Source organism: Westerdykella ornata (genome assembly GCF_010094085.1).
Source record: "Westerdykella ornata strain CBS 379.55 unplaced genomic scaffold EI97scaffold_4, whole genome shotgun sequence".
Classification (NCBI taxonomy): Eukaryota; Fungi; Ascomycota; class Dothideomycetes; order Pleosporales; family Sporormiaceae; genus Westerdykella; species Westerdykella ornata.
The window spans coordinates 557,981-581,142 of NW_022986854.1; the positions used below are offsets into that span (position 1 = coordinate 557,981).

The 23,162-nt window shown below is 52.3% G+C and overlaps 6 protein-coding genes across 6 annotated transcripts; 1 reads left to right on the forward strand and 5 right to left on the reverse strand.

Annotated features, from left to right (window-relative positions):
* Window positions 1-137: 137 nt before the first annotated feature.
* On the reverse strand, window positions 138-1,701 carry EI97DRAFT_371913 (cytochrome P450; the record flags this gene model as incomplete). Its single annotated transcript, XM_033795318.1, has 2 exons — window positions 138-1,164; window positions 1,220-1,701. The coding sequence occupies 2 exons, from the start codon at window positions 1,699-1,701 to the stop codon at window positions 138-140; spliced, it is 1,509 nt and encodes a 502-aa protein (XP_033656347.1).
* Window positions 1,702-5,000: 3,299 nt separating this feature from the next.
* Window positions 5,001-6,523, reverse strand: EI97DRAFT_393527 (uncharacterized protein). Its single transcript, XM_033796284.1, has 3 exons — window positions 5,965-6,523; window positions 5,684-5,914; window positions 5,001-5,632 (listed from the first exon to the last, which is right to left on the reverse strand). The coding sequence occupies exons 1-3, from the start codon at window positions 6,082-6,084 to the stop codon at window positions 5,309-5,311; spliced, it is 675 nt and encodes a 224-aa protein (XP_033656348.1). The 5' UTR covers window positions 6,085-6,523; the 3' UTR covers window positions 5,001-5,308.
* Window positions 6,524-10,705: 4,182 nt separating this feature from the next.
* On the reverse strand, window positions 10,706-12,404 carry EI97DRAFT_219911 (uncharacterized protein). Its single transcript, XM_033793858.1, has 3 exons — window positions 12,076-12,404; window positions 11,208-12,006; window positions 10,706-11,119 (listed from the first exon to the last, which is right to left on the reverse strand). The coding sequence occupies exons 1-3, from the start codon at window positions 12,216-12,218 to the stop codon at window positions 10,859-10,861; spliced, it is 1,203 nt and encodes a 400-aa protein (XP_033656349.1). The 5' UTR covers window positions 12,219-12,404; the 3' UTR covers window positions 10,706-10,858.
* Window positions 12,405-16,598: 4,194 nt separating this feature from the next.
* EI97DRAFT_371843 (uncharacterized protein) lies at window positions 16,599-17,123 on the reverse strand (the record flags this gene model as incomplete). Its single annotated transcript, XM_033795314.1, has 1 exon — window positions 16,599-17,123. One exon carries the CDS (start codon window positions 17,121-17,123, stop codon window positions 16,599-16,601), a length of 525 nt encoding a protein of 174 aa, XP_033656350.1.
* A 2,000-nt stretch (window positions 17,124-19,123) lies between these two features.
* On the reverse strand, window positions 19,124-20,829 carry EI97DRAFT_393537 (Actin/actin-like protein). Its single transcript, XM_033796285.1, has 6 exons — window positions 20,769-20,829; window positions 20,662-20,708; window positions 20,451-20,600; window positions 19,583-20,374; window positions 19,454-19,531; window positions 19,124-19,398 (listed from the first exon to the last, which is right to left on the reverse strand). The coding sequence occupies exons 1-6, from the start codon at window positions 20,785-20,787 to the stop codon at window positions 19,312-19,314; spliced, it is 1,173 nt and encodes a 390-aa protein (XP_033656351.1). The 5' UTR covers window positions 20,788-20,829; the 3' UTR covers window positions 19,124-19,311.
* A 596-nt stretch (window positions 20,830-21,425) lies between these two features.
* On the forward strand, window positions 21,426-22,684 carry EI97DRAFT_440329 (60S ribosomal protein L5-B; the record flags this gene model as incomplete). The annotated part of the gene is made up of 5 exons (XM_033799618.1): window positions 21,426-21,435; window positions 21,485-21,661; window positions 21,719-21,805; window positions 21,856-21,914; window positions 21,965-22,684. The coding sequence occupies 5 exons, from the start codon at window positions 21,426-21,428 to the stop codon at window positions 22,682-22,684; spliced, it is 1,053 nt and encodes a 350-aa protein (XP_033656352.1).
* Window positions 22,685-23,162: the final 478 nt, after the last annotated feature.

Sequence of the window (23,162 nt, forward strand, 5' to 3'; positions counted from 1 at the left end):
TTGTAAGGTCCCGCTAAGGTCCGCTTTAACGGTTAGTGAAGATTCACATCCCGTTACTGTAGCCTATGGCTGTCTTAAAGGCCATCACCTCGCCTCCGCGGCCGTTCCGAACCTACCCCCTCGTAGTGCGGAAACTGTTACGTTCTGAGCGAAACTTTGACTGGGAAACCATCAACAGGGTGCGCCCCTCCACCACCCATCTCCGCCTGGTATGCCCGATTTCCATCAACTACTTTAATTCCTCCTCTGGGATGCAACTTGTCCCACTCGTCGTAAGCCGGGATAATGTCGAACAGCCTCACTGTCATCACTAGTGCAACTCTAAGCTCTAGCATGGCAAGCGACTGACCAATACAGTTGCGTGGACCCCATTCAAAAGCCGTCCAGGAGGCTTTGTTCGGATACAGGGGATCCTCGGGCCCGACTAACCAACGCTCTGGGAGAAATTCCTCTGGTCGCACGAAAACCTCCGGACTGTGATGCATACCGAGACTGAGAACCCAGATGCTACACCCGTCAGTAGGGTGTTGTTGGCCTCCATCGGAGAGGGTAAAATCCGGTCGGCCTGTGCGGATGCTTCCTGCTGGAGGGAAGAGACGAAGGACCTCCTTCGTAACAGCCAGTGTATATGGTATTCGGTTCAGTAGTGTGGGATCGCGCTCTATGGACCTGGTGATGTGAACAACACTGAAGTCCTTTCCAAATGCAGCATCATGCTCCTCGCGGACCTTCGAGAGCGACTCTGGATTTTGAGAAAGTAGTAGGTAGCAGTAAAGTAGTGTGCTACTTGTAGTGTCATGGCCAGCATAGAGAAACATACGCAACTGTGAGGTGGCAAGGCGCTTGAACTCCTCCTTTGACATCTGGCTGTCTCCCAGCTCATCCAAGTATTTGTCCATGGTCAGTGCTATGATAGACCTGGAGTTCGGACTTGTTTTCTGGGTGGGATGTCTGCGCGCCGCTGCCAATTCATCAAACTGTTTGTCGATTTCTGTGCCGATATACTTGTTCATCCGATAGCTGTTGTAACGTTGAACCAAAGGCCGAGGACTAAGATACCGTCTGATTGGATTGAAAGTCGTCGCGAATGGCGTCCAGTAAACCTGTCTCCGCAAACAATCCGCCAGAGCACTTCCCTGTGTCTGATAATGAAGGCGATTGTCACTGTAAAGCAACCTTGAAGTTAGCATATGGATCAGTATTGGAGGTCTAAACATACAGCGTCACCCGCGCAATGATGTCGAACGTCATGCGCAATGTAAACTCCTCCAATTGAAACACGTTCCCCAATTGTGCCCGCCGTTTCAGTAACGTGCAGAAAACTTCCACCTCCTCTGCAATTGCCGGGGCGAGTTGGGTCATGTAGCCCGAAGCAAATCCAGGGTTGAATAGAGACCGCCACTGCTTCCAGGTATTTCCGTACATTGTCTGTATTGTTGGCCCGCCACTTATGACATCGAACGTTGACTTTATGTGTGCGGGCTTGTCCAGAAAAGCTGTCTCGACCTGCGATGCCAAAGACGGATTCGTCACTACGATCACTGTCTCATTGAAAGGCCATAAGTTGAGGTAGAAGATCCCATTTGGGAACTTCTCAGCCATGCGACGCACTGCGACATGTATGGTTGCGTTCCGTGGTAGTGCCTGAATATGTTCTTTCAGGGCAATAAGATGGCCAAACACCGGATGGAACTTTGGCATTGGCTTGAGCGTATGAGCGAAACTAACCAGGGATACGTATGAAGTAGGGTTAACTTACTGCACCAGCTGCCTGTAGCTTCCGAACATGTTGGCGATTATCACGCCAACTGAGCAAGATCCTAATGAACGAGCCAACGAGCGCTGTTGTGATGGCGAGCTGAACCAAAGAAGCCATGATATCTTGGAAGATGAAAGTCATCAAGAGAAATAGCTTTGATGTTGACGACGTTGACCTAGGCCACGGCCATATATGTCTACTGGCTGACCTGAAAGATCGCAGGGACTTGTTGGAGTTTCCCACCACATTATGTCTCGATGACTCTCGTACGCATATGGGGCGTAATAGTGAGCCCCAATCACTCGCGGCGGCTAAATCCGCCTAGAACCCGCCACCACAGACCAGCAACTGCGTTGGCGACAGCAAATGAGGTCTTGCACATAGAGTTGTAGATTTCTCGGCCGATACTTCTGTCGCGCGAAACTTGAAGGCCTAAATCGCACACCTGTCCTGCAGGATCTTTCAAAGTGATCCGGAAAGGACAAAGTGGCAGGTCGTAGATTTTGAATGGCGTCCTTGCGACGGCAAGTATCCCCAAGCTGTCAAATTGTACCTCTTCTTCTTTCAGTGCTGCGCAAGTTCTGGTCTGTTAGGGAACCTCTAGGATAGTATCTTAGATAGTATCCTGCTTCAACTTCCAGCTGCGAAAGCGTTGAAGGACATTCACTAATGACTTCTCCTCGCAAATACGCGGGCAACAACACAAGGAAGACGAAGAACGTGGTAAATTTGATTATATCTAACTCGATTCACCCAAGCCCTATACCTCCATCCAAGGTTGCAAAGTATGATTAGGCTACGCAAAACCTTTGTCACCTTAGGCACGCAAGAACGCAATTCTGCAATATTGGTACTGTGTAAGGTGGATATACCTCACGGTCGCAGCTTACACAGTCCAACCTATGTCGCTTTAGATGCTGTGCGCTTCAACTCCTGTTGCATTTCCACTACGAATTTCTCTATCATCAGGCATCATGTGCACACCGGAGAGGCCGTGGCGGCATAGCATTCGCATGAGGTGCCATGTACTTTGCTCAGTGTTTCTGCATGCGAAGTATCTTCTGACTTCTACCTTGATTTTGAGTCTATTGAGGCCACTGATGATGAATACCCCGGGAAGTGTGAAGCCTACGACCAAAGGCCCGGTATCGCCCAAGCTTTTGGTCAACCAGACAATATTGTCGGGGTTATTCCAACGGCCATACGGAATTACAACGAAGCATGGACGCTCGGGAGGCAATGATGTATATCTATGCAATGCGTCGCTGTGGAGGATTGCCAACGACGAAGATGGCGCCGAGAAGATTGTGACCTAGGTACGGCGAAGATAGAAAAGGTTACGCGGAGACAGTTTGAGAAAGCTGGGATCATTTGGAATTGAGTTCCATCGCACCACATGCCCGCCGGAGTATTCCTCAAACTGTTCCTAGTCTGTAGCTATAGCTAGCTATAGCTACACTTATAGAAACGACGATCTACGCTGCTAAGCGAGTACGACCACATTGGACAGCCGTTTCAAGTTTCAATAATGCAACCTGACTCGAAAAGTTTTCTGGTCGAAGTAATCCATTCGACTCGCCGGTTCTCGTATTTCCTCAAACTATCGAATATCGCACCAGAAATAGAAAGAAACTACATATCTGCCCAAAAAGCCGTTGGCGTTACCATGGAGCGCACGTGTCTGTAGTCCCATCTGCTATCGATAAAGTTCCAAATATAGCCGGCTCTAACCGCTTCGGGTTGTACCGCAGCACTGCCCCAATTGATCCTCCCGCGTCTCTCCACTCCAGACAATATTTCTTGCTTCTTCACACAGTAGCATTTGGATCGCGACACTTTCCTGCTTCGTGGATGGACTGTTACTCTTTTGGCTCTGTCGATGGCACGCGCAGTGCTGCATGGGTCAATAGGCGACAAAGGTTGCCTCCAATATTCCTTGGACGAACATTGGGGTGCGACGAAACTTCAATGGCGCAATTCTAGGGGTATTCTAGCAATAAGTGCTTCTGTGCATGATACATCCGTCGCTATGGAAACGAGATGCCGACGGTGTTGCCTTCGTGCTTGATCGACTCCATCCAACGACGCACCTGTGCTAGTAGCCGTGCATTCACTGCCTTTTTGCTGCCGCGTCATGAGGATTCAACTCTATCGGGGACCGTCGTCCTCTGCCGTCAACAGGCAAAAACCTATTGACCATGTAGAGGTTCAAGGAGGAATGTAATTACCATGTGTAGTATGACAGTGTTCAACGTCCCTCACGCCCACTTCCCAACCCCCTCCAAAACAACCACAAGCAATAGCTATTGCCCACTGTCGCTCCATCCGCAAGGCCAGTCCATTAAGACGCAATGGCTAAATATTCGCCGAAAATCATGAAAGCTTGAGCAAGAGGCCTACGCCCATAATGTGCTTAACGGGACGAAAGCGCATGTACCCTTCGTCACGGCGGGGGAGCTATCTACCATCGGAGTTAAAATCCCGTAAACAATACCATCGTGCCCTTCATGCTCTAAGCTCCATTAAGCTAAGATGATAGCTACCGAGGCATAGTACAAAGCTTGCACTACTCAGGGTCCATCGCTGCAGGGATGGGTTTGCAAGGTGCACGGGACTCGGCGCGCTGATACCGGACGGTACAGGGCATCTGTGTTTGGGTGGGGATTCGTGCGGGTGGGATGAAACCTCTAGTCTATTGGGACGTCAGGGTGCGAATGGTGATGTTGAAAATTCTCAAATCCAGGCACGTACGGTGAGGCCCGTCAGCCAGCTGACATTGAGGTGAATCGGGACAATGGCTCGCCACCATGATGCACCCGCCACTGGAATCTCACACGTTACAACAGACCTGCAAAACGGTACATTTGAGTTTGACGTCTATCACGCTTGCCCTAAGATGGAGGTAGTAGGGGGACCGGCTCGGTTAGGTATCTGTCAGATGAGGCGATTTTCAGCCCTGGGACAGTTTCGCTATGGAGGAGGGTGATTGGTGGACATTGGGGTATCTGGACACTCCCTAAGTTAGAGTGCACCTTGCCTAATTCAGAACATGGTCTTGTCCACGGTGCGGGGATGTTTTGGAATTCCCAGGATCGGTGAGGGCGAGCACTATGATCATATGAGCATGGGCCTTGGGATATGGCTTGGGGTGGTATGTGGCTGTGGTAATCAACTGGGTTCCGCAAGTCTACCAGAGTTTCGAGTCGAGGGTCAATGGTCAATCGGCAAGTCAAACTACAGTATTTGATTGGTATTATTAGGAATTAGGTTGAGCTAGATCGTCTCGTCTGAATGATTCTGGTTGTGGATCGTAGCTAGACGAGCAACAGCTGCGCATTGGATAGCCTCTAAGGTCGCACCGAAAGCGATCTATCCCGATATAAACCAAGCGATCATATCTGCCGACAAACACCATGACTCCAGGCTGCCGATAAAACGTGGAATGTAGAGAGCTCGTAGCTTTAGACAAGAAGAGATCGTAGGCGATGTGGAATCGTTAACAGCCTGAGAAAAGGGAATCTTCTTCCAATGCCGTGCGCGCTCTGTTGATTATGAAGTCGCCTCCGTCTTCACCGCGACACTTTTGAACTCTCCGTGAAGTATCTCAAGCAGCTTCCGCAGCGTATCGGAACTGCTACTTTTTCTCCTGATTGGCTTGCCGTCCTCATCTTCGCCTTCTGCATCATCGTCTTGCGTGAGCAGTTCGATGGTTTTTCGCAGCTTTTGATAGGCCACGTTCAGCTCCGTATGCGAGACCTCGAGCTTGTTGTACTTCTCCGTGAGGGCAGCGAGTTGGGTTTCTAAGTCGCGAGCGTGTTTTTCTTTGCGTTCGCGAAAGGCGCGCTGAGCGGCGCGATTCTGTGCTCTTCTCCTCTAGACCGAGTTAGAATATATCTCAGAGAGTCGAACAGTTCTGGGACATACCCCTGAGGTAGTGTGTGCTTTCTCAGTTGGCGCAGGGGCCATGGTGGGAGAACGGGCGGGCTCAATGTTTGGCGGTGGGCGCGGACTGCAATAGGGGCTGTCGTGATCAGACCCCAAGTCGGAAGGGGTCATTGGCAGAGTATATGAGCCGAATTGCATTGGTTCCTCGACAATGTGTGGGTAGTAATTCTGATGCATCGCCGCCGGGAAAGATTCGTAGATGGAAGAGACCTAAGTTTTGTCAGAAGAGTCGCACGGCAATTCACTTTCGGTAGACTCACTGGAGAACCACCGAGACTGGGAACTTTGTGAAGATCGGGGGGAAGATCCAAAACCGTTGTCTGGTGCGCAGGCATGTAATTTGCTTGCGGTAACCAGTATTCGAACGTCTGAGATTCCATTCCGAGGCGGTATTCGACAGTGATTATGAAAAGGTTAAGCGGTGCCAATAAGACGACTCTGAGGATGCCGGTATGCTGATTAAAAGCTTTTTCACTCGACAATTTAGGTGGTGGGTATGGGTGATGATGAGAAAGCTTGAGGTCACGGATGTAGAAGCTGGGAGATACTGGAGCTGGAGAGGACTGGATTTGAGATTGAGGCTACGAGATCAATACCAGCTGAAGGCTTATATTTAAGTAGGCCCTCGGCAAAAGCGACGCCTACAACCGGAGCATCCTTTGAGGCGTAGAGGGTCAGGACCTTTGGAAAAGACCGGCAGGGCTGGCCTGCGCATACGTGCATCCCGGTGGCCATCAAGGGGCCAAAGCTGCCCGGCATGCCACTCCGGAGCCATGGACGCTAGCAGTACGCAAGCTTTCTGGTGTTGTTATTCTTGCATGCGAATGGGTCGGACGGTTACACTCGAGGGGCAGCGGAGCTGGGGTCCGCATCGAGACGCACGCTAGGCCAAATATGGTGCTTGATAAAAGTCGTAGGGTGTGAACTGGACCATTCCCGATACAGTGGCTCACCCTGAATAATTAGTCAGTCAATAGGTGCCTTACTAACCTCAACGTGCCTGAGTGACGTAGGTAGTACACTTCTTCAACTCCTCGGCAAAGGCTGGCTTGATTGGGCACCTTATTACTGTGTATGCCCGGTAAAGAATCCCTGAGTATCTCAAGGTTGAGTCTCCATCTACCCTATCACAGGCGCCCGGAAGCCGCAATATTGGCGTTCAGTATTTCTCACTTTGCGATGACAATGTTCGACCGCAGCCTCGTCCGCATGCCAAAGTACTTCTCTCCACCATCCTCAGGTTGAGGGAGGCGAATGCCAGTGTTGGGGTCCAATTCGCCATTCGCTTTGCGGTGACAGCCATTTAATTGCTCAGCGCCGGCTTGCACATTGCATCGTATAACATCGAAGCGACCGCCCCAAGTAGACGATGTGTCCGGCGTGTTACTATTCGATTGATATACAGCGCAGGGCCCAACCGGGGGTATCTCGGGCTAGGCCGTAAGCTTGCGTCCTTGTCGCTGGCCCCGTCACCGACTTTCTGCGTCTAGGATGTAGGAGGGAGACACAGGAGCGAGGTGGCTGCATAGGAATTCCAGATCTCTAGACTCTTGCTGTGAAGGGTCCATTTCATGCTAGGGTCCAAAGGGGCGTTGGTGGGGGGTATTGTCCCCCTGTCCCCTCAAACCCCGCCGGAGATGGTCAGATCTGGACCAGCGGAACACGAACTCGACTACGTTTGAACAAAGAACGCACTGCAACGGTGCCGTCCCGTTATCGTGGCATGCGATACCTGAATTGTAAGAACTGGAGTGGAGGCGGAATGCCGACGGCTACATACGCGGCATCATTCACAGCTTTCCACGAGACCGTACGTCATGCCGAGTTGCCGACTTCGCCGACAACAGCATACGTCGAGGTACAGAGGCGCCAAATCGCCAATCCTCAGTTACAGAAGCTTGGTTTTTGAAGCCTGGGCTACGCGGCGATAATGGTGACAGTTGCGAAGTCATGGGGAGACTATGTGCAGCCTGTGTGCTGGTTTCACCGCGTAGTTGCGCCCCTCAACACTCCCTTGCGATATGCCGATACCTATCCGGCTAAAAGGACCGCCAGTAGAAAATTGCGTGTAGTATCGCACTGTATTGGCCATAATGTGGGTTCTCTCATCGAGGACCACGCTAGGGGTGCGGAGTGTATCCCTGGACTCCTTCCCTTAGGACTAGCAGCTGGTTCACTGATTACTCTTCAAAGACGACCACTCAACGCCCGTGGACTAGGCCTCCGCTATTGACCCTACCAGAGCGGCGTCTCGCTCCCTAGTCCTCCGCTTATGGCGTTGCGAACAGCGCACGCTCGTCAGATTCACTGCCAACCCGTAGTCTCTGCAACGACCATAATCACCCCATTCCCGTCCCGAAATGCAGCCTCTTTGGCTTGAGTGATCTGTACTCGACCGAGCATCGCGTATCTCCTTAGACGGCACACGCCTTATCTGATCCTTTAAGCGAAACAGTAGTCAGTAGGCTTTCGAGCGATTGTGCTTCACCTTAGCTGCTGACCAACCCAGATCTCTGCATTGTCAACCACCATCACACAAGGTTCGGCCAATAGGGCGACGTCTGCCCAGGGGTCGTCAAACCCAGATCAGTCCCATACAAGAGATTCCCAGACACTGTGGGACCAGGATGAAGCAACGCATATGCACATAGAGCAATGAGCTCCCACATACATTGACTCAGTTTGCCATCAAGCCAATTCACTTTGCCTTTGGATTCAATACAGGATGAGCTCCGCGGTACACTGTGATCTTCTTTGCATTGCAGTGGTTGAGGGGCCTAATCCGCCATGGTAGTGTATTATCAAAAGCCGGAACGGTCATGGTATATCATACTCGCCGTAATAGGCTTTGTTCTCCGGCTTTCCCTCATAGGACCCTTTGTCCGTAGCCTTGAACGTCAGTTTTGGTTATGTCTAGTCTTACCTCTCAGAGTGTCAACTTCAGCTAACTTTGTCGGTGTGCAGTGCCTCAAGGCAATCACTGTTCGCACAACAACTACTTCGTTTTTTCGGGAACCAGTGAAGCCGTCTTCAAGTCCAACTTCCAAAATCTCAGAGGAATGCACAGCGGTCTAAGTCTAGTCGTGCCCAACAAGTATTAGCTCACTGTGTCTCCATCAGTCAGCCAAGTCGTGCATATGCATACCCACGCGCATTCTCTGAGCGGGAATACCGGTTGAGAAGGATGTTTGCACAGACGCCCCGGAGTAGGTTCTGCTTGAAAGATCTACGAGGCGGCTATTCGAAAGCGATGCGGCTTTTGCAAGTGGCTGAATCCTAAGTTATGTCGTAACTGCATGACTCTCTGTTTCGTTTTGTAAAATTTCAGCTATCGGTGCAAGGTTCAACACGCATCCACATCCACTCCACCTTCAACCTTGGATTGCATATGCATTTAATTGACTTTGCCCTCGAAAGATCTCTTACCACCACCTGGGCGTGCGTCCGTGACCGGATAGGAGAGGTTGATGTCAGGACTCTTCTTGTGAACCCCACAAATCAAATCTGCAGGCGAAGGCTCTAAGACGTCAAAGAGAGGAAAAACGACTTCAAAACTCATTCGGGGGGGAACCTCCCATCGATGGAGAACAAGTGCACTTCCACACAGTTCCGCAGATAGGGTTCGATGAATATGATCGCCTTCTTCTGACATAAACCCTTCTTGTTTCTGCATCGAAGCTCGATTACATTCTCACTCCACTGGATTCTCCTTCTTGCACGGTTCCTTGTGTTCGCTCGTCTCCTGTCTCCGAGATACAAAGCACCTCACCCCGTCTCACCTCAGGGTATCAACAGCATCTGTGCATATATAATAGACTCAACCGGTGTAGTTCGAGCTAGTTGGACTTTAAGTACCTGCTAGGGTTTAGCTGCCGGTCTGAAAGTACGAGTAATTCACCATCTAGCAGCGGGTGCGAGGTCTAGACTTGATTGAAGGACGACAGATATACATTTCAGACATCCTAACTTGCAAAAAAACATACATAAACGTGCACTTGTGAGTCACCCCCCTCATTACACATGTTGTGTTAGGAAAAGGAGAATGTATAACTGTCCTCGCAGTAAACCGGCGGCATGATTCATATCATGATTGGGTTTCCAACGTCGAGTATGCGGGCAATCTCCGGATGGATATATACCGAATTCCCTCAACTACATCTATTTGCAATTTGGGATGCCTAGTGTACATCACCACCCAGCCATAAGAATCCCCCGCCTATAACCTTGAGAGAAACAAATCATCGCTCTTACACAGAAGTCCCCGAGACGGCGGTTACAGAATCAGAAGCGCCCGCTGTAAAGAGCGTAGAGGAAGATCCTATAGTGCAAAAGCAGTGGATATCCCGACGTGATGGAATCCGTCCGTACACAGAGATGGCTATGCGGTGACTGGTGCTCGTGGTGCCGGACTGAAAAAATGACACGGCGTAGCGAGCATTTCCACGGACGTTCGCGGTTACTACGTATCTCTTCTGTCCTAGTCTACTGTGTAGGTTCAATAGGTGGAACGATTGCTTAAACATTAGTTTTCCTTATGCATGCCTAGGTCTAAGATGCCATGGTATTATACATCATTCCTCGCGACGAAGAAGAGGAAGAGAAGCTGAGGAGAGGATTAGGCCCGCTGGGGCAAGGCCAGACAGATATACCAGTTCCGTCCCATTTCCTTCCCGTCTATTCCATCTCCCAGTGGTGTGGTGAAGGAGTCCAAGTGCACATGTGCTTTTCTTCCCCTCCCAGCTATCAATTTCCATCCTTGGATTCCTATGGTTATCTCGAGCTGCAGCCCCAATCCCGCCGTCGAACCATTGCCTTGAACGCCTTGCTATCCATGAATACCATGCCCTAAAGTTCCGCCTGAAAGTTCCGCCTGGTGAGATGGTGCCGCTAACGCCCAAGTTTTCGAAGATGCTGATCGACATGCTGTTCGAGATGCTGACGCTGACGCCAATGCCGAGTTTGCTGCCGTTGTTCTCGCAAATGCGATGTGCTAAGTGCTTTGAATCGCCTCTCCCGTCGTAATGTGTCGGGGTCGCGAAAAGGGGACAGAATATGATGTAGAAACAGGCTCTCGCCGTAAAGCGAAAGCATCCGAAGAGGCCATACCAACCCATCCCAAATCGCCAGATTATGCCCATTCGCTATTTCTTCTGCTCAATCACGCTTCTGAAATATTTTCAAGAAACTCCCAATATTGATCTTGTCATCAGCGATCCAGTATCTCGCTTTCTCCTGTATCAGCGCCTTCTGCATCAACTCCGCCATACTCTGCATGAGCGCATTGCCTGCATTCGTCTTCGTCGCCTCTTTGCCAATGGTCTGGTGGCGGACGAATTGGCCGGTGCAGTTGCTTATGACGCGCGGATTGTTTTCTACGATGCCGGGGAAGCCCATGGCGTCGTCACAGGGGATTTCCTAGGGGCTTCGTCAGTCGCTTCCATTATTAGGAGTGACCTCCTAAAGAGAAGGTCGTTCGAGAAATAAGAAGGACCTTAACACTCACCACAATATTCCCGTGCGGATTGAAGTCATAGCGCACATACTCGCTAAATGCCCTCTGCTCGTGGCTCCACTGCGTGGCCCACTGCTTACAATCTTTCCACCTTGCCCCTGTCGTACACTTCCTCCACGCATCCAGCATCTCAAAGGCCAGCGGCAGCGCCTGCGTGACGATAAACCCAGTATTCAGCACCACCTTGCCCTTGGAGTCGGTGCTGATATGCTGGTCACCGTTGACGACTTCCTCCGTGTCGATGGGCATGGCAATGGTGGTTGCGTGGCCAATGCCCCACTTATTGAACAGCCACTCGAGCGGGAGTTCAAGATGCTGGATAGTAGCGTCGGCGTCAATGAAGACGACGAACTGGTACGAGTGTAGGAGGTCGTAGAGCACATGGGGCTTGATCCACGTGTCGTGGTGGTCCTTGAGGCTCTTGGCGGCGAAGAATTTGTAGTCGTAGCCGTGGATTTGCGAGTACAAGAAGTGGTTCATGAAGGCAGCGGAGACCATCTGGCCGCCTTTGCTGGCGTCGAGGGAGGCGTAGTCCATGGTGGTCGGGTTCCACAGCTCATTGTCGCCGGTGGGGATGCGCGTGTCCATGTCGACGATGAGAATCTTGGAGCCCAGAGGACTCGTCCAGGCGGGTTCCTTGTCTGGGAGGGTGAACTGGCGGCCGGTGGGGTCCTGGTAGGTCTTCGCGGTCACGGAGTGCCGGATCGACTTGTAGAGACTGTGTATGCCTTGCGAAAACGGAACATCTCCAAGTAGGGGCGCATCATGATCACTCCCGCTCGTGCAGATTCTGGAAATTCGCTGTTAGCACATGTTGGCCCCACTCTCCCCAGTTCCCTAGTGGTAGCGCGTCACGTACCGTTCGGCGGCGGAATTAGCAGTGTCCTTTAGCGTTTGTATGGGTGTGACGCCCTGGTGGAATGCGGAGAACAACAGCAGCAGGACGAAGAAGACGGCCACGCCTACTGCAATGATCCGATGGACGGAGAGAACGGGCGGCATCTTGCAGAAGGGGGTGGATAGACGAGCGTGGGCGGATTGAGAGATTATTGACGGATGCTGTGGTGGAGAGAGGAGGGACAGACGCGAGACAGTGATATGTACTCCGGACGGGAGCTGGCGACGGTGGGTATCGGCAGCCACCCGTTGCGGCAGGCGCAGTGGGACGACGGGACGTGCAGGGGCGAAAATTGTGTTCAGGCAATAATGGGCAATGGGGATTGCGGATTCGCCCAATTCGTGACACCCAGGGCCTTAATGTGTTGGTGAATCCTTTGCGACAAAAGAATCTTCAGGAGCGTGGGACTGTGTAATGTCGTGAGATTACCCGAACGGGCTTGCTGGCAAGCATATATGCTGGGACCGCCCCTGTTCCTAAGTTATCCGTTCTAGTCGGGGCACTGGGAAGTAATACAGTATGGCGGGCTTCGCTGAGAACCCCCTAAAATGCTGGAAGCTGAGGGTGAGCAGGGCAAACGGAACAAAGGGGTCCCGGTTCGCCCCAAAGATGTGAGCCGCTGGGCTGAGTTGGCGGTGTGAGACTAATCGATCAAAAGTGGGCCTCTGAATGTTTTTAGCGAGATGCCAAATTTGGAAACACGATACAGCGTACTGTCCGGAGAACTCCGTACAACTTTTCCCCTTTTCCTTTTCGTTTTTCTCTGGATGATTTCACGCTGTGGAGTACGACAAGTAAGCACTGCGTAGCGCCTGGGCAGCAAAGCTTGTTAGGCATTCTACAGGGTTGATTTTCTTTGAAATTCTGAATGTTTCCCTGGCTGGAATTCATATTCTTAGAGACACCAGGTAGTTATCCAGAAAGATGGTTGTGATGAAACCGGTTCCTGATTACGCCCGGGAGTACGCTGATGCAAGAATTCCATGGCCTGTGGAGCTGGTAATAAATTGTCCTGTGGTACGGAGTACAGTAATGGAACCATACATGTGCTGTGTAGGATAAGCACTGCAGGGCTGTAATCCTTCCCGGCGACACCGTTAATCTTCCAAGGGTTCCGCCTGCTTCCCTACCTACACAGTACGTACAAGAACCTCCAGAAGATCTGACGATTGTCATGTCCAACTGCATACACAGAACACGCTCGTACGTCTCCAGTGCATCTCCCACGCGTCGCGGTGTCGTCTGGAGAACAGGGGCCGCCGACGCGCGCGAATTCTCCGACCCGTCGGGAGTTAATCAATACGGATCGCTACCGACAGACACTCGGCACTTGCCGTTTCCCAGAGCCTCACCAGGCCTAAATCGGTCTTTCACAACTTCGCTCCTGGGTCCGGACAACATCGCCGGCTCCGATTCTCTGCACCTTCGACGACATCTCCTTCAACCGTACATCCAGACATCCTTCACCAAACTTACCCTTGTATCTCCGACGTCCTTTCTCCGTCCCCCTCGACACCTTTTTTCGCGAATTGTACCAGGCCTAACGCTGCAGCCCGCGGCTCGAGACAATTCAAGATGCGCTTCAAGCAGTAACACAGTCAGCCTTATATAACAAGGCACTTATAGAAGCTCCTGCTACGCCAGAGATTGCACAAAGCTTTACGGATAGAGCTGCCTTTACCCTTTAACCTTGAAGATGAATACAACTCACTGCAGCGTATACACGGCAGAGGCACGACACCAGGTGCTCCAGCCGATGAGAGCCGTCTCACCCGAACTGAGAGCTCTCGGGATCAAAGGGACTAAATAGAGGGCCATGTTCCTCTTGCCTAGACTGTATACCTCCTCGTGCCACATCTTCCCAACCCGCTACGACATCGATAAATCTCTCCATCTCCTCCCATGAGCTCATGCACGTAAGGACGGAGAGCCAGGAGTCGACAAATCCAGGAGGACGGCTTATATTCGTCGAGAGACTCCATCTCCGCCGGTCTGCCACTGGAACAAAAACGAAGCTATGCGCTTCCCGTCAGTCGTCCATACACAGTACCCAAGAGTCGCCCGCCTTTTACACAAGAGATCTTGGGCACAGCAAAGACACATCGTCGCTAGTAGCGTCGGCGGAATCCATCTGTATGTAAGTGCACACCACGTACAAGTACAACATGCACGCGGTACTTTGACCACCTTTGCATCCATGGATCCTGGATCTCTACGGCACCTCTCACCGTCATCTGAACGTTCAACTACAGTTACGTACTATGTACATGGTGATCAGGCTTCAGACTCCCAGCATCACCACTTACTGTGTACCTCACGGAAACGATATCCGAGATCGACCCGTCGACTATCCAAAGCCTATTTCAAACCCTCATCACGCGTTCTGCAGCAGCACGTGTCCAGCGTCAATCCTGAACGATCACTCGTAGCTAACCCCGATCTTCGGACTCGAGACAACATATTCCGTTCCACGGCCGCAGTCCACGCCTCATGCCAATAATGCCTCACCCAAGAAATACCAGTACAATAGTGTGTACATACTGTGTGGGACTGTGTATTAACAATCAGTGGGCAATACGATCCCTTCAGCGGCACCTATGACGTCATACCTCTTACCCCTCCAACCGACGTCCCCCCCGACCCCGAAAATTCCTGCACGTCTCCAAACTTGATGATTTACTGTATGCGTTAGGAAAATGAGGCACTGGAGTTGACTTTTGCACAATCGGAATCGTCTCCGAGGACGCGTCTTCCAGTCGTGGGCCTGGGCGTTGCGAGGGGAGTTCATTCACGTAGGCCCGTGAACGGGCTGAGAAGACTCTGACATGCAATGAGGAGTTGAGTGAGTGCCAAGTTCCAATCTAGGTACTCCGTGCACAGCAGTGGGAGTGTTTCTCGTGTTTGATTCGTTGTGGAGCGACAATTCTCAGTCGCTACTGTAGATTACATAGTAAGGTCTACATACTGACTGTGGTAGTATATGAGCATAGGTTTAACCCCCCAATGTGAAGGGCAAACCGCAAACTGTGCAATTGCACCCAGCACACCTCAACTCTCCTCGACCTACCTCCTTCTCCAGTACGACGGAGTTCCTGTGTAGTTGTGATAAACACATCCTCCACAACATCGCTTCCCGGTTTCCCTCGCGCCAATCAACAGAAGATTATCCCGTCTCCTACCCATCCCATCCCATTTCAGACTCTCCGCCGCCGATCATGGCCTGACACTTGCATGTTCCTTCCCGTCTTCTGTATTCCCAGAATTAGGTTCGCGCAAATCCTCTCTCACCACCCTGCCCTCCCAAACCTCGAGTGTGATCATCACTCATACCGCCCTTGGCGATACTTGCACGTAACAGTACAGCGTACAGTACGTACAGTGTAGATAGAGTAACAACAAAAGAATACCACACTGCACACTACATTACACCCTGCACACCCTTCCGAGGCGGGCCCAAACACTCCTGCAAATGACGACCTTTACCATATCCCCTTGCGCCATGCATGAGCTGCACTGCACGCCTGCAAGGTCGACGATCGGTAGTAGGTATTGCAGGCAGTGTATCATTCGCTGCGTGAATAATGGGGCTTGGAGCGGGGGAGATGCGAGAGCGAGGTGTGGCTGCATGATGGGCGTGCACCCTGGGCAGTGGCGATGCATGAGACTACAGTACTCGACTTCGATAATCAGTGGATCAGCAGTAATAATACTTTGCTTGAGGGTGGGTTGTTGCGGCAGAGTAAAGGCGGGAGGGCACGGTGGAGGGAAGGAAGGAGAAGCGGCATTGTACTCCATGTACAACTAGACATTCGAAAAAACAGGAAGGATCATACAGATGATTCGCCATTGCCTTCACGATAAAGATGCTCGGCAGGTAGAGTAGAGTAGAGTAGATTATGCTCACCCGCTCGCTAGCTGGCTAGATATATAACCTCATATCCATAGGAAAAAGGGAAGAAACAAAGCAAGAAAAGAAAACCCGTCATCTGCCCAGCTCTACGTCCTTGCAAACGGAGCGCTTACCATGAAGCTATGGGCAGGCGGGAAAGGCCGCGGGGATATCCAATCGAAATCGCAAAGAAAAATCATTCAGGAGTTGTCGGTAGGAGAAAATGCAAGTAACGAACGAAACTGCTGGCCCGTCCACGTATCCAGCACTTGGTAGTGGGACGACGCCAGAGACCAGAGACCAGAAGATGTTGATGCAAATCTCGATGTCCATCTATTGGTTGTTCTTCTTGTTGAGGGAAGGAGTGCCGGCAAACAAAGTCGCTCGACCATGGGGGCTATCGGCCATCTAGCGGAACAAGAACCGCGGGGACCGGAAATTGGCAGAGAACATTTTTTGTGGGTTGCAGGGTATTCTATCCCTAGGGGGGAGTTCTATGCTGATGCTGATGATGCGCTGTAACGAAGGGCGAAGGGAAAGAAACGCCGGCCTAAATGCTTGCTGATGTCGAATGCAATGCCGGAAGTCTATGTGATCATCTCCCGCCGGCGGTGGTTGACCTTCCCGGCGAGGCATCACCACGGCGCAGCGCTTCCTCCTTTATGAGCGTGTCGACGTGCGAGGCAGCGTCGCTGGTAGAGATACCTGCAGTCAGGTACCCGTCGGTGCCTTCCAGTTCCAGCGGCGTTACGGGTCCTGGGCTACCGTTCAGAGGCATGAGGCGAGGGCTCGTCGGTCTGGTAGTGGGTGCGCGCGTCGGCTGGCCGGGGCTGTAGAGGTACATCTGGTGTTGGGCCTCGTAATATTGCCTGTGGTAGGTGCGTGGAGACAGCGGTGGCTGTGGGCTGTTGGGTCCTGTGGCCGGTGTAGCTGCGGCACTCGAGTTCTGGGAAGAGGCGAAGTTGGCCGGATGGAAACGAGGTAATGATGGCAACCTGAGTGCTGCAGCGGTGCCGGAGGAGGGTTGGCGGCCGTGAGGGACGGGTCGTACCCGTCGAGACGACGACGGGATGCCGAGACTCTGCATCTTGGGCGACAGTGGTGAGCCAGGCGGCGGCATGGTGTGTTGTTTTTCGGCGGGACGGGGAGACATGAGCATGGAGACGGTTGGTTTTCGAGATCGAGGGTCAGTCGCGTGTTGCGGAGGAACTGGCCGAAAGGGTGTCTCGGAGGCCTTGGGTGTTCCTTTGTTAAACGGGAGGAGAGCCCAAGGTTATGTACCGCAAGGAACAACGATGCAGCGGCCGCGCAGACTACTAATATACCAGACAGCGACAGGGTCCTGTTATGGATGGGGGAAAGGTGTGTGAGCAGGTCGGAAGATCAGATGTTCTTATTGGAGAAACGGCCAGTCGATCATCTGGGGCACAGAGTCGCCTGGCGTGCCCACGTTCCGCTGCGTGCCTGAGACAAGGCGTCCTAGCGGGAGACCCTGATTTCTGCAACCGGGAATGACGTTGAAGTTGCCTGATGGAGGTAGTCGAGCAATGTTCGGCACCTCTCTGCCGGTTTAGCGATTTCCGTGATGGTGTGTAGCAACTGGCGGTGGGTGCAGCGAGGGGTTAAGGAGGGAGAGAGGTAGAACTTGGTAGGTTGTTTGTTTGATGTTTCTGTTGACTGTCGGGTAGGGAGCCGCTCCTCATCAAACATAAAATGAGCAAGACGGGAGGGAATGTGACTTCAATGTTGGTGATGAGATGGCAGGATGAGAGACAACTTTGGTTAATAATAATGAGGGCCAGAAAGTTGGCGGCCTATAGTATATGTGGAAAGGGAGAAGACACTCGAAGTACGAAAAGGCAAAGGGTGTGTGACGAGCAGCAAAAAGCTTTTAGGGGAGAAAGACATGAAGGCCAAACCTGGAATCTTCGATCTCTGTGCAATCATCGTGTGCCGCTGCATTACCCAAAACAGGCGCGCGGGCGTCATACGTCCGTTCATTTGTCTTGGGAGCGGGCGCATGAGGCGGGCGTGGCGGCACGGTGGGCACTCGACCGAGGGTCACAGTGCCTGGGCAGTAATAATGCCTGTATTCTCTCCAAAGGGGACAGGCATCGTGGGCATCGTGGGCTATGACGCAGTGCACAGCAGCGTTCCAGGTTGTGAGGGTTTTGCGCTGGAAAATGACAAGGGAGAAAGTGCCCTGCAACCAACCCGCAAGTTCCGAATTTCCGGCGTCGTGGGGAACTTTGCAGCCGGGGAGGATCCCCTCTCGGGCGCTAATGACCGCATCTATGTACTACTGGTATGTGTCGTGCAATAACTGCAATCTGAAGAATCTCAAAGATCATGAGCAGTAATAATGATCTGAGGACGAAGCTAGCGAGCCACCGTTCCAAACCCGTCGCTCTGGTCCCTTGATCCAGAACACCCTCTAGAATTTCGAAGCCCCCTCTTTTGCCATTTGTCGGTGCCACTGTCATTCGATGAATACTTGCGCAATGAGAGACCATCACTAATGGAAACAAAAATGGGCCGCGCTACCTCATGACTACTGGCGGAGAGAAAGAAAAGTGCATCTTCGCCTCCCAATCAGGAGGAGGAATTGTCGACTTTCCGCTATTTCGCTCTGGAAACTCGCTCATCCTTTCGCCGGTCAGGTGGTTTGTGGGTCTATTAGCAAATTTCCGTACGAGCTGCGGTGTTTGAGAAAGGCGCATCACAATATGTATAGTAGACGACGGAGTCGGGAGCTACGTGTACTTCGGTTTTCCTGGGCATCGTAGCATCGTAGACTACCAAGTCCGAAGCGAGGGGACGTCGTGCCTTCATCCGTTGCGCAATTCACATCCTGCACGGCGATCTCCCGCAGCCGCATCGCGAGCCTCTTTTCTTTTTCTTCAGCCGCCGTAGTCGGAGCCGTTGGGGACCAACAAAGGGATATTGTCCCAGCTGAACGGTGTCGGCTGACGAAGAAGATGGGCAAGATGCATGAGGGGAGTCGGATTCCTCACTGCGAGGTCCGTACCGTACACTCCGTGCTGCACTCATCCTCCATCAGATCGGCATCCGAGCACAAATTGTGCTTGGGAGCACACATTACTGTGTTATTCTTGGCAGGGTTTCTATCGTCCGATGAACAACAACACAAGACGGCACGTAACGATACTAGATGAAGGTTTTTGTTGGGAGGGACGCAGTGGCCCTGTCTAGCAATATCCATCGACACAGTCGGCGCCAAGTGCCTGCATCGCCCTTCGCCCTTCGCACGTCTCCATCTCTCCATACCTAGGTATTCTTCTCTCTCCTCATCGTGCTCCAAGTTTGTCCAGGGCTCGCGCTCCCTGTTCCTCCCACTCCTGTTTTGATACCCACATGCTCTCCTTGTCCGCCATCTGCATCTGTCGTTAGGAACCTTGTTTGTGACAAAAAATGTAGAGCATCTCTTACAATGTTTGCTAGCACGGCACCTCCCAGGAAGACCATATGGCGCCGTCGAGGCGGGTCTTCTATGCGCACCTTGAATTTCTGTCTTTTGCGTTAGCGCTGTGCAGTCGGGTATGCGGAGGACATGCGCACATTCAAACGTTCCGGGTTTCCTCCAAGCACTCTGGTGAGCCAAAGCTGCTTCAACTCCTTCTCCAGACGGCTGGGCAGACCTGGGTACATGCTGCTACCACCGCTCAGCACAATGGCTTTGTATAAACTGCTTCTTACGTCGACATCGGCATCCTGGATCGTCTTAAACAGGAACTCTGCAATGCCGGGTTGTTCAACGTCGACGAGGTGCGGCTGGAATAAACATTCCGGTGCTTCGAAGCGCTCGCTGCCTACCCGAATAACGCGTCCGTCGGGAAGGGTGTATGACTCCACCAAGACTGTGGTTTCCTCGCTCAGCCTCTGGTCCAACTCAAGATCGTACGAGACGTAGCAAAGCTTCTCCTTGATCTGACGGACCGTCTCAAAGTCGGCTGTGCGATTGAGTGCGTATCCTCTCCGTAGCAAGAGAGCAATGAGATTCCGCGTCACGTCCCGACCGGCCACATCCAAACGCCGGGTGAGGTGGTTCAGGACGGTGCTCTCGTAGACCGGAACAATGTGTGTGACGCCATCACCAGAATCCACCACTACGCCGGATGACAGACCCTGAGCGTACAGAGCTAGCACGGCCTGTATCGCCACGTATACGCCTCCGAAGCCATAGCGTTCAAACATGACCTCTGCCATTTGTTCGCGGTTCTTGAGGGGGTTCATTGGCGGTTCGGTCAGGAGGATTTTGCGGCCAGTAGGATCAATCTTCATCTTCTCGTAGAAGGTGTAGTCCCAAAGATGTTGCATGTCGTCCCACCGCTTCACGATACCATTCTCCATCTGTCAACGGTGAGGTAGCGTTAGCGGAGGCACGGCGCCGGGCAGTGTCGTCAAAACTTTGCGAGAGTCCACGTACGGGGTAGGTAATCTGTAGCATGGAACGCGCCGCCGCAGCCTCGTCACCACACATTATGTCCTTGATCTTGATGTCGCCATCGCCTCCACGCTCCTCGGCACGCAGTATCGGACGTCCAACTATGGAGGGGAACTGGTGATCGGGGAAGTTCTGGAGAAGCATTGTCAACTCAGTCCTACAACTGGCGGAGTGCTTGGAACGTTGGACTCACCTGTCCGGCGTAGCCTGCCTTCAGGAAACCAGTTCCACCATCCAGAACTGTACAACACGGTCAGCAATGGCGGCGGGGTTCCCGGTCTTCTGAGAGGATTGGCATACCGATAGGCACGTCAGCCATTATGGAAATAGGAGCTCAAAGGTAGACGTGGAGGTGGAACGAGCGAGAAGCAAGCTGAGAGTCAATTCGTAGCTCGATGCCTGGTAGAGGGGCTGTGGAGTTGACGTTGGTCGCATGGTCTGTGCGCATCGCAGTGGGACACTTCCGCAACAGGCGATAGAGGTCAAAGGATGAATGCTCGAGCAATAACAGAGACGACGACTTGACCGTCATTTCGTCGCTGTACTGAGATATTTTGACTTCAAGTGCAGAAGAACAAATGAATGATTCACATATCCCATGGAGTATCATCCCCCTATACTAGGACGGTTAACACGCTCATCGCTTATGAACCGCATTGCGAACACAATCTACGAGTCGAAGAGACCCATTGATTTTGCATGGACATATAACATCTCCAAAGGTGCCCTCTGGTATACCTCTTGTTGTCGGGAGTGATGCGCTGCCCTTCACTGCCCTTCACTGTCTTGGGTTGATGTTCCTGTCACCCACCTAGTTTTTCCCAACTCAACTGCTGAAGGTCTCGGTTAATGGTCGCGCCAAGGCCCACATCTCTCTGAAAAGCGAACTTGCGACACCAAGAGACTTTTCTCCTTCCAGCCCACGACAACGACAACGCCGGAGCCCAGTCGGTCAAGATGCCTTTCTGTAAGTTTCCTCCATGAAGGCCTCGGTAGACGTGCCTTTGCGTCCTGAGGCCCCTACACCTCCGCCTTCACCCATGGACAACCACCCCGCGTCGACCGACAATTGAGTGGAGAAGAGTCTCTGCAAGTTGCTTCGAATGGGGGTTTTGAAGCGTTAATTGCTCACTCTGAGGACCACTCGCTGACACTGGGAAAAGCCAAGCTCGTGAAGAACGATGCCTACTTCTGTAAGTCTTCCAAACCCACTTTTCCCCATGCTTGCGCAGTGGCTAACCATGGTTCAGCGCGGTACCAGGTCAAGTACCGCCGCCGCCGCGAGGGCAAGACCGATTACTATGCGCGCAAGCGATTGATCACCCAGGCCAAGAACAGTAAGCTCTCAAAACCTCAATCCCGGCAATCCGAGTAGTAACATATGCAGAGTACGGTGCGCCCAAGTACCGCCTGGTGGTCCGCTTCACCAACAAGGACATCATCTGCGTATGTAGTGCGCTTCCAGTCATCAGCTCCAAAAGACTCACAGCGTGCAGCAAATCATCCACTCCGAAGTTACCGGTGACCGCGTCTTCGCCGCTGCCTACGCTCACGAGCTCAAGGCCTATGGCATCACCCACGGTCTTACCAACTGGGCCTCCGCCTACGCTACCGGTCTTCTCCTTGCCCGCCGTACCCTGAAGAAGCTCGAGCTCGATGAGGATTTCACTGGTGTCGAGGAGGCCGATGGCGAGTTCCAGCTGACCGAGGCCGTGGAGATCGACGGTGAGGAGCGCCGCCCCTTCAAGGTCTTCTTGGATGTTGGTCTCGCCCGTACCTCGACTGGTGCCCGCGTCTTCGGTGCCATGAAGGGTGCCTCTGATGGTGGTCTCTACGTTCCCCACTCCGAGAACCGCTTCCCCGGTTACGACATGGAGACCAAGGAGCTCGACACGGAGACTCTCCGCAAGTACATCTTCGGTGGCCACGTCGCTGAGTACATGGAGACGCTCGCCGACGACGATGAGGAGCGCTACAAGTCCCAGTTCGCCGGCTACATCGAGGACGACATCGAGGCCGACGCTCTTGAGGAGCTCTACGCCGAGGCCCACAAGGCTATCCGCGAGGACCCCTTCAAGAAGGTCGAGAGCGATGCTCCCAAGAAGACCAAGGAGGAGTGGAAGCAGGAGTCCCTCAAGTACAAGCAGAAGAAGCTTTCCAAGGAGGAGAGGTACAAGCGTGTCCAGGCCAAGATTGCCGAGCTCAAGGGCCAGTAAACTGGTTCGGGGCCTTCCTGTCTACCTCTATGATAAAAATGGGCATTTGGCGTCATGGGATGAATGGAATACGGCTTGGTGTAATGACTACTTAGCTTTCATATGAACCCAAGAAGCATGGCTTGAAATGCTCCATGAGACGAGACTGAAGTTTCACATCCAAACTCAGACATGTGTGAAGTGGAAAAGTAATATGTGATTATGACCTACAGCCGAGGATGGCTCTAGAAAGGGCGAACAGACAATGCCCTGGTGTTTGGGGGTGGAGTACGTTCATGTGCTGGTGAGCATAGCGCATACATCTCACCCCGATTTCGTCATCTCCAGCCAGGAGTGGGGCACTCGCTACGGAGTAACAACAGTTCAAAGAATCCACACAAGAACTGTTTGTACTGTATGCTGCTAGTACATTGCAATCCTCTAAAAAAGCAAGACAGAAACAAACAGTGCCAGAGTCAGCTTCATGTGCAAAAGCGCC

Coding starts and splice junctions, on each gene's coding strand:
- EI97DRAFT_393527 (XM_033796284.1), bottom strand. CDS start 6,084: ATGGAATCTCAGACGTTCGAATACTGGTTACCGCAAGCAAATTACATG. Junction 5,915..5,964: donor CCAGTCTCGGTGGTTCTCCA/GTGAGTCTACCG, acceptor GACAAAACTTAG/GTCTCTTCCATCTACGAATC. Junction 5,633..5,683: donor AAGCACACACTACCTCAGGG/GTATGTCCCAGA, acceptor AACTCGGTCTAG/AGGAGAAGAGCACAGAATCG.
- EI97DRAFT_219911 (XM_033793858.1), bottom strand. CDS start 12,218: ATGCCGCCCGTTCTCTCCGTCCATCGGATCATTGCAGTAGGCGTGGCC. Junction 12,007..12,075: donor GCTAATTCCGCCGCCGAACG/GTACGTGACGCG, acceptor GCGAATTTCCAG/AATCTGCACGAGCGGGAGTG. Junction 11,120..11,207: donor ATCCGCACGGGAATATTGTG/GTGAGTGTTAAG, acceptor CGAAGCCCCTAG/GAAATCCCCTGTGACGACGC.
- EI97DRAFT_393537 (XM_033796285.1), bottom strand. Junction 20,601..20,661: donor AGGCAGGCTACGCCGGACAG/GTGAGTCCAACG, acceptor ATGCTTCTCCAG/AACTTCCCCGATCACCAGTT. Junction 19,532..19,582: donor GAAACCCGGAACGTTTGAAT/GTGCGCATGTCC, acceptor CGCAAAAGACAG/AAATTCAAGGTGCGCATAGA.